General features: G+C 39.7%; 1 protein-coding gene across 1 annotated transcript in view; it reads right to left on the reverse strand.

The window, feature by feature from the left end:
• CFAP99 (cilia and flagella associated protein 99) overlaps positions 1-16,232 on the reverse strand; it is a 62,669-nt gene that overhangs the window by 12,638 nt on the left and 33,799 nt on the right. Inside the window, exons 7-12 of the mRNA XM_019473681.1 lie at positions 15,582-15,647; positions 14,545-14,604; positions 9,927-10,015; positions 7,480-7,684; positions 5,573-5,714; positions 4,248-4,399 (exon numbers count right to left, since the gene is read on the reverse strand). Coding sequence (XP_019329226.1) covers positions 4,248-4,399; positions 5,573-5,714; positions 7,480-7,684; positions 9,927-10,015; positions 14,545-14,604; positions 15,582-15,647 — 714 coding nt within the window. The remainder of the gene's footprint in view (positions 1-4,247; positions 4,400-5,572; positions 5,715-7,479; positions 7,685-9,926; positions 10,016-14,544; positions 14,605-15,581; positions 15,648-16,232) is intronic.

The raw sequence follows: 16,232 nt of genomic DNA on the forward strand, positions 1-16,232 counted from the left end.
GTGATAGGACAAGGGGGAATGGTTTTAAACTAAAAGAGAGTAGATTCAGACTAGATATAAGGAAGAAATGTTTGACGCTGAGGGTGGTGAAGCACTGGCACAGGTTGCCCAGAGAGGTGGTGGATGCCCCCTCCCTGGAAACATTCCAGGTCAGGTTGGACGGGGCTCTGAGCAACCTGATCTAGTTGAAGATGTCCCAAAGATGAAGATGACCCAAACTATTCTGTGATTCTATGATTCTAACATCGGTGCTCAAGAGGGATTATTATTGAGTTAGTCTGGAGAATCTAATGATATAAGCTTGTCAGTGAAGGAGAACGTGTCTTGGGTGGCCATCCCTTGGGACTCCTCCAAGATTTCCAAGAGTCTGTCCTGCAGTTTTGGTCCCCATAGCTTCTCTTTCTAAAGCTTCAAAAGTTGAGTCAGTAAGAAGAGATCGTGACTGTTTTTTCACCTAAAGTCTGACTCTTCAGTTTTGGCTCAATGGTTTCTGCTTCCATGCTCCTCATGTGTACCAAACATGACCTAAACAAAGGTCACCAGTAGCATCAGTAGAAGATTGATAAAAGAGTTCAATATTAAGCAGTCTTCATTTTTGCATATCTTTGAAAAATATGTACTACCATAGGTTACTGAAACAGTAAATGATCATTTATGTCCTTCTCAGATTTCAATTTAGAGTGAATTTGCAAATAGCAAGTGCTATAATATCTTGCCTCTAATTTAAACTAGTAAACGACCATCAAGTTGTATTCACAGGAAGTGAAAGGAAGCACAGAATGGTAGAGGCTGAGTATTTTGAGTGTCTGCCTTTCAAAAATACTCAGCGAGGACAGTGAAGTGGCTCCTAAAATATGAAAAGTCCTATACTTGTGCAGTAGATAATGCTGGTGTTCAAGCAACTGAAGTGCCATCAAGGGAAGAACTGGGTACTTTAAAAATTACAACAATGAATGAGAATTTTATGGACACATACTTAATTTCACTAAGTCTGAAAAAGCCTTTTGTAGAAAGAAAAACAGGGTGAACTATCACCAAAAGTGTGCTAATTCACTCAGAGTGCTATTGTAATAGTGAGTATAAGGGAACTGTGAAGTTGAGATATAGAAACGTAGAATGATTTGGGTTGGAAGGGACCTTTAAAGGTCATCTAGTCCAACCCCCCTACCGTGGGCAGGGACATCTTTCACTAGAACAGGTTGCTCAGAGCCCCGTCCAGCCTGACCTTGAACACTTGCAGGGAGGGGCATCCACAACTTCTGTGAGCAATCTATTCCAGTGGCTCATCACCCTCATTGTAAAAAATTTCTTCCTTATGTCCAATCTAAAGCTACCCTCTTTCAGTTTCAAACCATTGCCCCTTGTCCTATCACTACAGGCCTTGGTAAAACATCTTTCTCCATCTTTCTTATAAGCCCCTTTATATACTGAAAGGCCGCAGTAAGGTCTCCCTGAAGCCTTCTCCAGGCTGAACAATCCCAACTCTCTCAGCCTTTCTTTGTAGGAGAGGTATTCCAGCCCTCTAATCATTTTTGTGGCCCTCCTCTGGACCTGCTCCAACAGGTCTGTGTCTTATGCTGGAGACCCCAGAACTGGACGCAATACTCTAGGTGGGGTCTCACAAGAGCAGAGTAGAGGATATACTGAAAGGCCGCAGTAAGGTCTCCCTGAAGCCTTCTCCAGGCTGAACAATCCCAACTCTCTCAGCCTTTCTTTGTAGGAGAGGTATTCCAGCCCTCTAATAATTTTTGTGGCCCTCCTCTGGACCTGCTCCAACAGGTCTGTGTCTTATGCTGGAGACCCCAGAACTGGACGCAATACTCTAGGTGGGGTCTCACAAGAGCAGAGTAGAGGGGGAGTATCACCCCCCTCAACCTGCTGGTCTTGCTTAAAAAGAAGTGTGCAGCCCAGAATATGATTGGCTTTCAGGGCTGCAAGCGCGCATTGCCAGCTCATGTAGAATTTTTCATCTACCGGTATCCCCAGGTCCTTCTCTGCCAGGCTGCTCTCAATCCCTTCATCTCCCAGCCTGTATTGATACTGGGGATTGCCCCGACCCAGGTGCAGGACCTTGCACTTGGCCTTGTTGAACCTCAGGAGGTTCACATGGGCACACTCCTCAAGCCTGTCAAGGTCCCTTTCCTCAAGTGTATCAACTGCACCACCCAGCTTGGTGTCATCCGCAAACTTGCTGAGAGTGCCCTTAATCCCATTATGTCATTAGGGAAGATATTAAATAGTATTGGTCCCAGTACAGACCCTTGAGGGATACCACTCATTACTGGTTTCCACTTGGACATTGAGCCATTGACTGTAAGTCTTTGGATGCGGCCATCCAGCCAATTCCTTATCCATCTAACAGTCCACCCATATCATTCAGGTCCATTCTCTTGTACTTGCAATATGACCTGTATGGCCACTCCATTTTCAGCAACCTTACACTTTAGTAACCTTACACATAGCATAGGCTTGAATTTTGAATGAATTTTTCATATGTGACTTGAAACCTGCTGTGTTTTTCTGCTTTGTCTTTTGAGATGAGCTAGATGGGAAAATGTATTTAAAGCCATATCCTGTACTTGGAAACAAACAGTATTTCAGTGGAAGCTCTACGTGAGGGGTCAACAGCCACTGTAAGTGGCAATGAAATTAACTAGGTACAAAATAAGAAAATACTGACATTCCAGTCACCTTCATTTTCCTGAATGAGAGCCTCCACCATTTTAACAGAAGTTGCTGTGATTGAAAAAGTCATGACATTTCCACATCCGACTACATTATACTGTTGTGTCTTTGCAGCCTACATCTTGTGACCGAATCATCTGGGTAACAAATGTGCAGTGAGACCATGCTAAGGGCTCTGTTTAGGGTTGACACCATGTGCAACTCTATCTGAAGCAGTGAAAGACCTACAGACTGGAGTACCTCTTGGCATTTCCATGCAGACAGTTTATAGTATCGGTGGTGTACAATAATTCTGTGTTCTCTTCACTTTTTTCCCTGCTTTTTCCATTGTGGTTCAGTAATACTTCTCCACAAATGGGTGGAGTGAGTCTGGGTTTGAAAAAAGAGCATTGCCTTCTTTGGCTGGAAAAGAAGTGGAGAAGTGATGGCAACAGCCATAAAGGCAACCAGAGAGTAAAGGGGAGCTGATTTTATTCCTGTTCACTTATTTCACACTTTAACATTAAATGTATTCTAAAATCTGATAAATGAGATGGGGGATTTATCTGGTGGCTGCAAAGATAGTAGGTAGCTTTGGAATCAATGAATGGCTCAGTTCTATTCAGAGGAGCAGGAAATAAAACCAAAGCATCATATTGACTGTTCCAACAGCCCCATGGAAGGAAGACCTGTTACTTCTGGATGGTTTCTGCAGACTAGCCAGGGATGGTTTTTAATTTGTGATCTTCATTTGAATACTCATGAAAGAAAAGAAAGAAAAAACCAAAAGGATTATATTTAAAATTGCTAGTGTCATTTTATATTATTCTATGTTGTTCTTCTTTCAGTGTGTATAAGAAAAATGGAAGAGTATTTTCAGCTACTCTGCTTCTGATTTAGTGGTAAGATAACGGATTTCCAGATGCTGCCTAAGTCTGGAAATTCTGCAAAAGTGGGCATTGCAAAGCCCAGTCTTAGGCATATCAATTCTTGTGCATCAATAGTAAGTCCAAGAAGTCTGGGACTAACCACACACACACAAGTCATTTGCACAGTACATGCATAACTGCTCAGCAGGTTTTGGGTTCTCTTGACAATCTCTTTCATATACCTGAATGTTGACAGTTTTGAAAGCACGGGAAATTAATTTTGCTAATTACCATGGCAATCACCACTGTGATATGAACAACTGTACCTCAGTCCAAAGTTTGTGTTCCTTTAGTCCTTACCCAGGACTGACAAATCTGTGAATTTGTGAAGATGGATAGAACATGTTGTAATCACTTGTCAGTCTCTTTTTGAAAGATATCGGGAAACCCAGATCCTATTGGCAAATTCAAACAAAGTTCAAGGGGACTAAGATTTCACTTACCATCAGAATATTCTTCCTGATAAAATTTTCATTTTATAAACTGCAAAATTTCCAGTTCAGATCTAACCTTTGTGTCATGGGGTCATTTTGTACTTAATGCTGTGCATCTAGACTGCGATATATCTGCAAGCAGTACACAACTCCTCTGAATGTGTGAAACATATACAATATACATTTATGTAAAACCAGTGGTTTTTCCTTTTGAGCTTACCTCAGTTAAATCAACAAACTTGTGTCTGATGCTTGGTAAAGACTCAATAGCTCGTATTTGTTGAATTAGTTCGTATCTTTTCCTAAGCTTTTCCTCCTCTTCTTCTAAAGCTTGCCGAAGAAGTTCTCGATTTTCTTCACAAACTTCCTGAACTGAAAGAAAAGAACTAATCTCTGTTAGCTGGTTGCATATTTTAACAAGTAGTCCATCTGGAGGAAAATTCATATGCATTTGTGAATAACGATAATAATACTGATCTAAAGGTACTTGAGGGAACAGTCTGGCATTGGTGGGAGGAATGATTAGAGAAACAAATGAGTACTTCCCACCTCCGCTATCTATCATTCTATTCAACACATAAACATACTGTATATATACATAGACACTTTGAATTGCTGCTTTGTAATTTCTGTGCATACTGTTTCATTATTTAGTAAAAGGATATTATACAATAGCAAATATTCATAGTTTTTCAAGCTATATATATGATAGAAATCATTGAATTGCAAAGGCTGGTAGGCTTTGCTAGCCATTTCAGAGTGGCTAACACTCTCTGCCTTTATCACCCTTACTGATACAAGTATGGAGATACACAAGCAGAGAAAAGTCTGCTCACCAAAATATGCACAACTAGAGGTAGCCTGTTCGTACAGTAGATGTTAACATGGCGTTGCGTCGGAATATGTACAGCCATGCCAGTCAGAACAGCCTTCTCCCTGGACTTCATTAGCTAATGCATTAACTGAAGAATTTTCTTTAAGAACAATGGAGGATCGGTAAAATTATTTCCCTTCATCCTAATGACTGGTCTGTCTTGGAGGTGTTACATCCTTCTCCCTTGTGATACTGTCCTTCTAGGAGATTGCTTTTCTTTCCTTAGCTACAGTTTTCTTCTCTGGACTGTCTTCTGTGGAGAAGACAATAATCTTGAGCCATGATTCTTTCACAGTGGTTGCTAGGCAAATCCTCTCTTAATGATATGAATCACAAGAATCTGAGCTTCATAACTTGATTTGACAAAAAGTACAGTCATTCACATATGCTACTTTTAGATGGAAGGGAAACGTTGCAGAACATTAGTGCTGTATTTCTCCCTTCTAAACAAAAAGTAATTCCATGACCAGTAGCTTAGCATTTCTGATCTATCCATTACCAACTTATTCCTGGAATTCATATTCATGCATTCATGGGAATGTATAGCCTGGATCTTTCCCTCAACTTCCCTTTCCTTTCTGTAAAAATTGTAATTGGCCCACTAAAATAAAGATAAAGTAATTTGGGGACACTTGGCATCATCTCTCATTTTTCTGGCAATATATAAATACCTATCCGCTGTTTGTATTTCTGGAGCTTTATTTTTGCTTGCTTTGCATTCTTGTGTCCTTCCACGACCTGCTCCACCAGGTCTCTCATTTCTTTCTGTTCCTGTAGACGTTTCTCTGCATACCGGTGCATCAGCTCTGCTTTCTAAATCCCAAACAAACAGGTGAATATAATTCCTCATAACTGGTCATCTGAGTGGCTCATATCATTGAAATAGTGCAAGGACAAATGGATTCAAAGTATTACATCATCCACAAAAGTAGCAAAGGACATTGGCTGGGGACAACATAAGAGACCCAGATTTAAGCTCCCCTCTATGTTTTATTTATCCACAACAGCCCTCCATAACATTTGCACTGCCATTTTCCAGGATTCCCTCCCACAGGTTTCTGAAAGCAGACAAAAAAGCCATCTCTGGATCTGGTTGTGAGATACCAAGAAGAGTGCCAATCTAATACAGAGCTGGTTGTGTGCCTGCAGGATCTTCTTGGGCCTAAGTCATAGCTCTGTAACATACAGAAAGTCCACTTTTGGCTATCATGTTCCTTTCTTTGTCAGAGGAAATGAACAGGAAGCAGGAAACTGGATTTTCCCAGGCTAGATTCCTTACTGTACTTTCTGTTTTAGATAGAAGACTAGAGTTTTAAAAGAAGGAGGGGGTCAGCCTGACAGCTGTTGGTGAATGGAGAATTGGTGCTCAGTACTTCTGCAGATCGCCATACGGATGAAGTGCCCTGCTGGCATCTGTTGGCAAGCAAAGGGAGCTGCCTGGAATTGCTCAGGTTAGAGCAAGTCTGATTTGCACATCCCCAAATCTATACATATTGGGACGTTTCTGTTAACAAATAAAACACTTATGCTCTGAAATTGAGGTGAATATAATAATTACAATAATTTTGGAACGAGTGTGAGTGAGTACACTATGCTCAGTTGTACATAGTAGGGTTCACTTTAAGTTCTTGCTACAGCCTGTCTAAGCAGACATGAAGACTCAATGCCAAAAAAGGTTGAAAGATTTTTTTAAAGGACAGAGAAGGAACTCATTAAGCAAGTGTCCCTTTTGCAGCGTGGCCTTTATGAAAATCTTGTACATTTGTGGTTGCATCTTAAGTTGTTGAGACACTGCAGAGACATTTGTGAGAGGTGGCCAAGAGAAAAGTACTGGCTGGCCTACAGGGCATAGCAGCAAACTGGGCTAATAGAAAAGAAAAGCCTGTGATAGTGACTATGAAAAATTTAAAATCTATAGTATTAGTTATTTCTTGATCACTTGTTTAGTTTGTAGGAAAAGCACTGGAAAAATGTAATGTGAGTTTGGGAAAAAATGAAAAGATCTAGCAATGTTTTTGGGAAACTGATTTGCCAGATTGGAAACTGTCTGAAAATACTTCTTGGCATAAATATTCAGTTTTCCATAGATATAGATCCAAAGAGGGTTCTCTGCCTGAATTTTCCCCTAAGAGACATCTCGGCATGTCATATAATATGAAGTAAATTGAATTATATCAGTTTAAGAAAACAAATTCTTCCATATTTGTGGCTCTCATTTTAACAAGATCATGAAATTAGTCAGATATTGGTGATTTCATTGCAAATGGTGCTTAGTATCTCAGTATCTGTTCAAAAAGGATATCCACAATGACATGAATATAGAGGAGAATGCCTTAACCTTGTTTTATTCAATTTACTTCGTAAGTGTTATCAGCCAAATCAAACACTTGTAAAAAGTACTTTAATGTATAAGCATCCTGTGTCCGGAAGTTATAGCACTATTTTTCCATTGTTTGCAGACTTCAGTGAGTAAAGACACTGTATAGAACTTTTACACCTTCTTATAGTAGGTATCATCTGTGCTATGTTTTGCACTGATTGCATGTAAGCAAAATTTGAGCAACACTGTATGTATTACCTCTTCTCTCATTAGATCAGCTTTCTTCTTATTTTCTTGAATTACATTCTGATGGGCTAGAACTGCCTCTTCGTGACTCAGTTTCCCTTGAAGCCTCCTATACTCTATTTCAGCCAGCTGCTCTTCCAAATCTTTTCCACGCATCTGTTTTTGCCATTCCAAGAATTCAGATGGGTCTCCAGCCCCTCGTAGCAAATTTTCAATTCTGCAAGAGAGAAGAAAGAGTATACGATTCTAGGAATCTGGCTCTGCAGCCCTGCCTTGGTTCATAAAACATTTCTAGTAGTTTGTTGTGATATAAGGTGTTTGGTCTCCGCAGAGAAAAAAGGCAGTCATCACAAAGGCATTTGACAGATATATTCTAATTCCAGTCTAAGAAGTGTTCCTTCTATGTGGAAAGCCTGGGAAAGCCAGGCTGGAAGAAAGTGCATGAGGGCATGGACCTGAAAGTTTTCAGTAAAACAAAACCCCAAGAGAGGGCAAACTTTAGCTACATATGGATGCTCAGAAGGAGCAAGGAGAATCAGGCTGAAGGTGTGTACTTTTTCTCAGAGGATTACTTTGCTTAGAGGTAGAAAGAACAAATAACTTTTTTCTTTGGCAATGTTCTTGGCCACTTTAACACAGAGAACTAAGAACTTTTCTGCTTAATCCTATTTCTGTTTTGTATTTTGTCATTTAAATAATATTGCTGCAATGAGGCAAAGAAGTATTCAGGTATTAAGCAAAACCACAATCTTATTTTTTGTGCTTGGCTGAGAGAGAAAAAAAGCATAGCAAAGCCCTGGGGCAGGCCCATCAAAGTCCTGCAGCAGAGGATTGAATGAGCCAAGAATTAGGGCAGAGACACAAAAATGCAGTGAATTGCGCCTTACCGCTGCTCCCCAATGCATATATATGTATGTATCTGTTGTGTGTTAAATGCAGCTGAAGATTAAAACTCATTAATATGAAATAGTGTTAAGTTACAGGGAATATCTATTTCTTTGCTGAGTGGAACAAAATTCTGCCGGACAGAGTGAACAGTATCGTATGTAATATAAAAGAACCTCAATATACATACATAGCTGATAACAGAACCTGAGTGATGCATAATATCTTACTGCTAAAATCCTGATCCATATACCAAAATTTGCGAGGTCCAAAGACCAAATCCAACCTTAGGCAGTCATTCCAGGACTTAAAATGCCAGCAATATCTAGTCCTTAGCCTGCTAAGTCAGGTGGATTAGAAATAATACTAAATCAAGATGACATGATATAGGTTTTATCTTTGTTAAAATTATTAGTGAAAATGTTCTGTAATTCTAGTTATAGAATACAGCCTGCAGTGGCCATTCAGGAGTCACCCTCTCCCTAGTTAATGTCAGCTGAAAACCTATGCTGCTGAATCAGCATTCCTTATGTCAGAGGTCTCCTTATATCAGGATTCCTTAGAGCCCTAAGTGCACCAAAAGAACCTGCAACCTCTTTTTCCCCACCCCCACTAGGATTTAGTTGCTTGCGTTCAAAGACAGCTCTGTTGCAGTGCAACCGTGTAACGTTGGATCAGACTGCAGTGAAAAGAGCTGCGTGAGGAAGAGCTATGAAAAGTCCTGTTGTGTGTGTAGAGTTTCTTCCTGGGAGCCACGTTTAAGCTGATGTTAACAGCCTTTGCCCTTGCCTAAGCTACACTGTAGGTATGTCTGCACCCAACCTAGTGCCTTGTTGACCCTGCCTTGTTGACTTGGCTTCCTGGATGACCTCGGCCCTGACTCGTCACTACGGACTCATCTAGCAATCACTGGACCGTTGGCCGACCCTGCTGTCTGTCACTGGATCCGCTCCACTGCCTTGCCAGAGTACTATGGAACTGAACTTCTGTCAGTGAGGACATTGTCCCTACATGCCTTGCTGTCACCCTCAGCTCCTGGCTCATCTTGCCTCGTGGAGCAGCACACTCTTAGTCCTCCATATCTTACTGTGATAGAAAGGGAGAGGCATTTTTATATACATACAAACATGTTCAAGTATCAAATTTGGCATGTAGTTGACCACAAACCATTGAAGAAAATGGAGGTATATGAAATGATTTGGCTTAATATATATGCATCTTTTATAATGGACACAGAAATAGATGTGTATTTGGGTCATTATTTATTCTGGAGAATTGGAATAAATATAACAAGTTATCCTTATTGGACTTTGCAAGTGGACACTAGCTGGAGTGTTAAATCAGAACACAGTCACGCTGTATAGCATCTACAGTAAAGCAATGACTTTCATGTAGACTTTCATTTCAGTCCACTTTTCTCTTTATTTGTCAACCGTGTTTATAGAATAGCTTCCTAATCCTTACAACAGATCCATTATTTTAGTTTACCTGGAATTTACTTAATTATTTTGAATGTGATTAATTATTCTATAACCAGGGATGTGAAAAGTAATGAGAAAGAAGCGTGATTATACCTCTTGAGCTCCTGTTCCATTTTCCGCTGATAGAGGGCACCCTCTCTTAAAATAGCTGCAGCATTTAATTTAATAGGTATATTGTCAGTCTGTCAGGAAAGGGAATGTATATACTATAGTTAGTAATGTAAACCATAAAACAGAGTATAAAAACATTTCAATGGGTTAAATAAATCGACCTAAGACAGCATAAATTTTGCTTAAAGCATTCATCTAGCATTAATCTGACATTCACAATGAAATTGCATGCTGTTCATAAACCACTCAAGCTGCTTAAGAAATCAGCAAAGTCCCCCAAGTGGATTATAAATTTGTAATCACTCTTGGACCATGTCAAATCCCATAGAATGTGTTCACTTCCTTTCATTTTTTTTTCAGTGCTCATATACATAGTGTGCAGGGATTCCATCTGCTTTGGACAAAGAAAATAAACTGCTTCGCTGAAAGACAGTAAGTTAGCCAAAACCATTAAAGTAAAACATAAGCAGTACCTTTCATAGGAAGGTCTCAAAAGTGTTTTACAAATAATCACTATTTTAACTTCAAAATATTTCTAAGACAACTGGCATCACCAGTTGCCATATCCGTTTTCTAGATGGTAGAAGTGAAGTACAGTTCTCTGTGACTTTCAGTCCTCATGGTGTAACTTGGACTAGATCCTGTGGCTGCTTTGCCGTTCTTCAAAGTATTGCCTTAGGACTAACTCCCAGACAACTTCTAAATACTGAGGGAGGAAGGGAACAACCTCTCTGCCAGTTAAAAATGTTCCCTGCACAAGTAGGCTATTCAGAAAAAATGTATCACCTTTGCAGGCACGTGTAATAGACCTGATCTGAACCGAGGCAAAGCAGTGCTGGTAGGATAAGAACGGGGATCATTCCTGCAGAAAACAAAGCTCAGTCATGACACATTTGACCTAAATCCAGACAAGTTCTGTGTTCAGAATCCAAACATGTATTTAAATTCCAAATTAACAGCTTAATGAGTGGCTGAGAAACAGATGCACAGAATCACTCAAGCTATATACTGCAAATATTGTATGCAAAATATGTACTGCAGTCTCCTGAAATGCATAAGCTAACTGGAAAAAGGATGTTTTATAATTTATATTAATTAGGTAGGTTGAGGATAACAAACACATGCTATCACCTAGAAATTCACACATTTTAATGGACAAAATTAATTACCTGTTTCTTGACAAAATGATGAAAACTTCAAGAATTTAGGAAAAGAACCCAAAACAATGTATTTTATTTCTTTTGTTTGACTCACTATACTTACTCTTCTTAATGCCTAATGATGTCCTTCCTTCCTTTTCGTCTACTTCTCAACCCTTCTCAGTCTTCTGCATTATACGAACATTCCCTCTCCAGCCTGTATTTTATATGCTATACTGGCTTAGAGTAGACATTTTCTCTGACCCATTGTCGTGGTTTAACCCCAGCCGGCAACTAAGCCCCACACAGCCGCTCGCTCACTCCCCCCCGCCAGTGGGATGGGGGAGAGAATCGGGAGAGCAAAAGTGAGAAAACTCGTGGGTTGAGATAAAGACAGTTTAACAGGTAAAGCAAAAGCCGCGCACACAAGCAAAGCAGAACAAGGAATTCATTCACTCCTTCCCATGGGCAGGCAGGTGTTCAGCCATCTCCAGGAAAGCAGGGCTCCATCACACATAACAGTGACTTGGGAAGACAAACGCCATCACTCCAAACGTCCTCCCCTTCCTTCTTCTTCCCCCAGCTTTATATGCTGAGCATGACGTCGTATGGTGTGGGATATCCCTTTGGTCAGTTGGGGTCAGCTGTCCCGGCTGTGTCCCCTCCCAGCTTCTTGTGCACCCCCAGCCTGCTCGCTGGTGGGGTGGGGTGAGAAGCAGAAAAGGCCTTGACTCTGTGTCAGCACTGCTCAGCAGTAACGAAAACATCCCTGTGTTATCAACACTGTTTCCAGCACAAATCCAAAACACAGCCCCATACCAGCTACTGTGAAGAAAATTAACTCTATCCCAGCCAAAACCAGCACACACACGTAGAAATTTTCATATTTTTGGTAATTACCGGTGTATACAGATTTCATGTTCTGTATTTACTAACTATAACTTGGATAGAGAACTAAACTAAGAATGATTACGGAAATACCTTTAACTTCAGTTTCCCAGTTTATTAAACAGAAATATGACTGTATGACAATGAAACAGAAATATGACAGCCCATATAGTCAAAATAACTAGGACTCCCAAGATATATGCAGACAGGTATAAGTAAAAAAACTAAATAGATTCTTCTATGTCATGTGCTATCAAGGAATTTTTAAATTTTACTCGTTCTCTCTCTGTCGTGAGATATATTCCCCTTTTTCAAGATGAGAAAATGGAAATAATCAGGAAAATCGCATAACATTGTAATTCTTGTGGAAAAAAAATTGTATTCACTATTTCCACCTAATGAACACACAAATAGCTCACCAAAACCAATAAATATGTAAAGAGCAAGGCCTGATATGAGCAAGAGGCAGATTGAGACAGAGTGATGATGCATTTGTACTGTCTCATTCTTCCAGTGAAAGGGATGAATAGATATTTTGTAACAGCAATGAGAAATAATTGCTGCTGCACATAATAAATGTGTCTGAAATGAAGAAAATGTATTTAATACACTGTGGGTGTTCTAAAAAGAGGAAAAGAAAATACTAGTTGGTTAAAACATTATATAATTTCATTAATTTGAGGACAGATTATAATCTTATTTATAAATCTTGAATAAACCTTCCTCTTAGGATTTGTCTACTCACAGAGTTGCACAGGCAGGAAGGCAACAGGAATAGAAAGTATTTTAAAAGTCAATAACAATATGCCTATCTCAGCTTGAAAGTTATAGCAGCATCTTGAATATCACCTAACCAGCCTCTAAGGCAAATGTGTTTAGATGAGATAAAACTGATTGTCCTCCTAGAAGAGATACTAGCAGGTGTTAAAGTGGCCCTGATCAATGCCGTAAGATGCCAGATCCATATTTTTCTTTATGCAATTTAGGCAGATGGTTTGACTCACATTAGTCCTAAGATTTCAGTATTTTAAATTATCAGAAAAGGAAGTGGAACATGTAGTCTTGAACTAAGCCCACATAATGACAGGCCATGCATGTTTGGGTTAACTATGTAAATGTTTCCTGTTTTGTTTTTTTCCCCCCTCTTTTGAGTGCAGAAGGAACTGGGATCTTACTACTTTCCTGTAATTTAAATGCTGCTGGATTGTAAGCAAGCAGACTGAATAGGTGATACTGTTATTAAAGATAACTTCAGTATGTGATAAATGCCGGATACACTTTAGAAATAGTTGCCAGATGCCCAGTTCCCCAAGCTGGGAATCAGCCTTTCCAAAGTGTGTATGAGCTACACCTAAATACATAGTTTTAAAGAGTAGGTAGACCTGCTCACAAGGTATTCGAGGTCACAATACAAGCACAGCTTCCACATGAAATTATTCTGCATATGAACTTGGAACAAATGAAAGGTGACAGATTGAACGATGTAAGATTGAAGATTATCTGTAGTACAGTTATTGCAGAAATAGCAATGTGAGTTTTCATGTGTTATACCGTTAAGGCTGAACAGCCCATTTTCCATATTTACAGTTCTCTGACCCTTGGAAATCCTAGCAGAGAAGCAATCAGTATAGTGGATTTTATGACCTCAGTATGTGTCTAAAGGAAGTAAGACAAACATCCAGACTGATTGTATATTGTGTATCAGACAGTCATCAGCTGGAATGATTGTTCAGCATTCTTCAGGATCTCATTTTGAAACAGTGATTTATAGAGGCAAGATTCTTCTGTTCCTGTGCTGAGTTCTTAAACCATGGGTTCACAATTCTTTTTTTTCCTGTGGACTATTCTCAATCCTTACCCTTTTACGTAAAAACTTCTCCCTTTGGAATTGAAAACACTGTTAAGGCATTATGGTTACATTGTGCAGCTGCACACAACTTACCTGTCAGGGCTCTCAGGGAGCCAACAGGTCTTAATTGTCCTGACCAGCCTCACCTAGGACCACTCACACCCTCTGCTCACTGGTCCAGGAGCCCCACTTGAGCTCAGATATGGGCTTCAGTCCTTTCCCGTTATGCTGGACATAATTCTACTCCTGGTTGTCTCTCCAGTTCTGCCTGCTGCTGTCATGGACATGGGTTGCTGTTGTAGCCTTGTCTCCTGACTGGACTTCCAGGGTGGACCCCAGACCTGAATTGTTACCTTCCTTTGTCTAAGGATGACTGGCTGTCAGCGGAACCTGTCACTACCACCAACCTTGTCACGTTCCAATACTGTGGCCTGGTTGGTGAGGGCACTGCCTGTGCTTTCATTACCTTTGGCTCCTTGTTTCTCTTCTCTCCTGGAGTAGCCACACTCTTGTTGCTCCCTGACCATTTCTTTGCGGATTGTTAATGGTGCATAGGCCAAAATTTATGAGCCATAGACCCAGTCCATCCCATTCTCCTGGCCACAGAACTTGGTGTAAAAACATGGATTCCAGTAGAGTTTGCATCACCACAGAATTTGCATGTGTGTTTTTCACTCCAAAGTTTTCAAGTGCATCTGACAACAGTACCTTGAAGGTTACTCACCTTACTTAGGATCTTTTGAGCCTGGAATGCTGGATTACTCTTCATACTGTCATGTGTATTCTGCAGTTCAAACCAAAAATACATTATTTCATTTCAGAGACAGATTTTCAAGTACTCAGCAAAAAATATTAGGTATTTACCAAAAATCACTCTTGAATATTCATCTAGAGTAACAAATACGATCATAGGGGTCATATTTTGGAATTGTTATATCTACAAAAACTTGCTACGTACACCCAACTTAGTGGGAATATTTCATATCAAATGACCATACAAAGGTAGGTCCAAATATTGACTAAAATTTATTGACTAAAATAATGCTAAAAAAGTAACAGTAATGTTTTGTTTGACTATGAAATATTACCTATTGATATATATATGAATATATTCAGCTCTTAACTGAAATAGATATTGGGAAGACAAAATAGGGTGTCAAAGCACACTTCATGAAATTATTAAATAGTGGTAGAATTCTACTGATGGTTATTAATTTAATTTTATGGTGTTAGCTATAGATACTGATGTAAAAGTGTCTGGTATCATGGGGATGAACAGAGTGAATAGAATATGCAGACGTGATGCTGAAATGCATATATTACATACATAGTTTGGTGACATAGTTGTGAACTGGGAATCAACCAAATCAAGAATTCTGTATGAATGGGACCGTTATTCCCTCAGCTTGGCTGCTCTGTGGCATAAAAGTTAATGGAAAAATAATATGTGGGTTTAGAGAAATATTGCCGGTTTGGAGACTTGTTGGAGTAGTATCACAGGACGGCTGCTTGTCTCAAAATTAGGAGAATAATAAAGCAGCACCAGAAGTATAAGAAAAGGGGGTTGTGCATTATGCATCCAAAGAGGCAAATGTTAGTATATGCACGTGAAATGACAGTACAGCTATAAATGATAGCACATAATTCCTAACCCCAAATAAACAAAAATTTTCAAATACTTTGAGATATCTTTAAATACTCCAGTCATTTTTCATCTTCATACTGGGGGATTTTTAGGTAATAAAGTATTTTGTAGCATACCTCTCCCTTTTCAGGCTTCATGGTTGCACACCTGAACTGGTTAGCATTTGCTTTCAGGAGCAGATCCTAAAATTAAAGCAATTAGCTTAAAGATTATGGTACATTTAAATTCTCTAATAAGAATTTTCTGTCTTGAAAAGCCTTGCAGCCCAGACCAGTATATTAATTTGTTTCCAATGAATGAAAGCTTGACTTAGTATTTGTAACAATTTTCATTCCTGATTAAAGACTTGAAGTAGGCAAGTCTGGGTTTTCTACATAGTTCTCTCTGGTTGTATCCTTTGCACGGGGCATCAGGCCTTTGATAGGTCTGCCCGTATGAAACATGTTGCTCATCCAGAATTCAACTTAAAAGCCTCATAATTATCTATGGCACATCAGTACCTGTCCTGGTTTCGGCAGGGATAGAGTTAATTTACTTTAAAACGGTGCTGTGTTTTGGATTTAGGATGAGAACAAAGTTGATAGCACACTGATGTTTTAGTTGTTGCTAGGTAATGCTTACACTAGCCAAGGACTTTTCAGCTTCCCATGCTCTACCGACTGAGAAGGCTGGAGGTGCACAAGAAGCTGGGAGGGGGCACAGCCAAACTGGCCAAAGGGACATTCCATACCATGGGACGTCATGCTCAGTACATAAACTGGGGGAAA

The sequence above is a fragment of the Aptenodytes forsteri genome, unplaced genomic scaffold (assembly GCF_000699145.1).
Source record: "Aptenodytes forsteri isolate BGI_AS27 unplaced genomic scaffold, ASM69914v1 Scaffold88, whole genome shotgun sequence".
In the NCBI taxonomy this organism is placed as follows: domain Eukaryota; kingdom Metazoa; phylum Chordata; class Aves; order Sphenisciformes; family Spheniscidae; genus Aptenodytes; species Aptenodytes forsteri.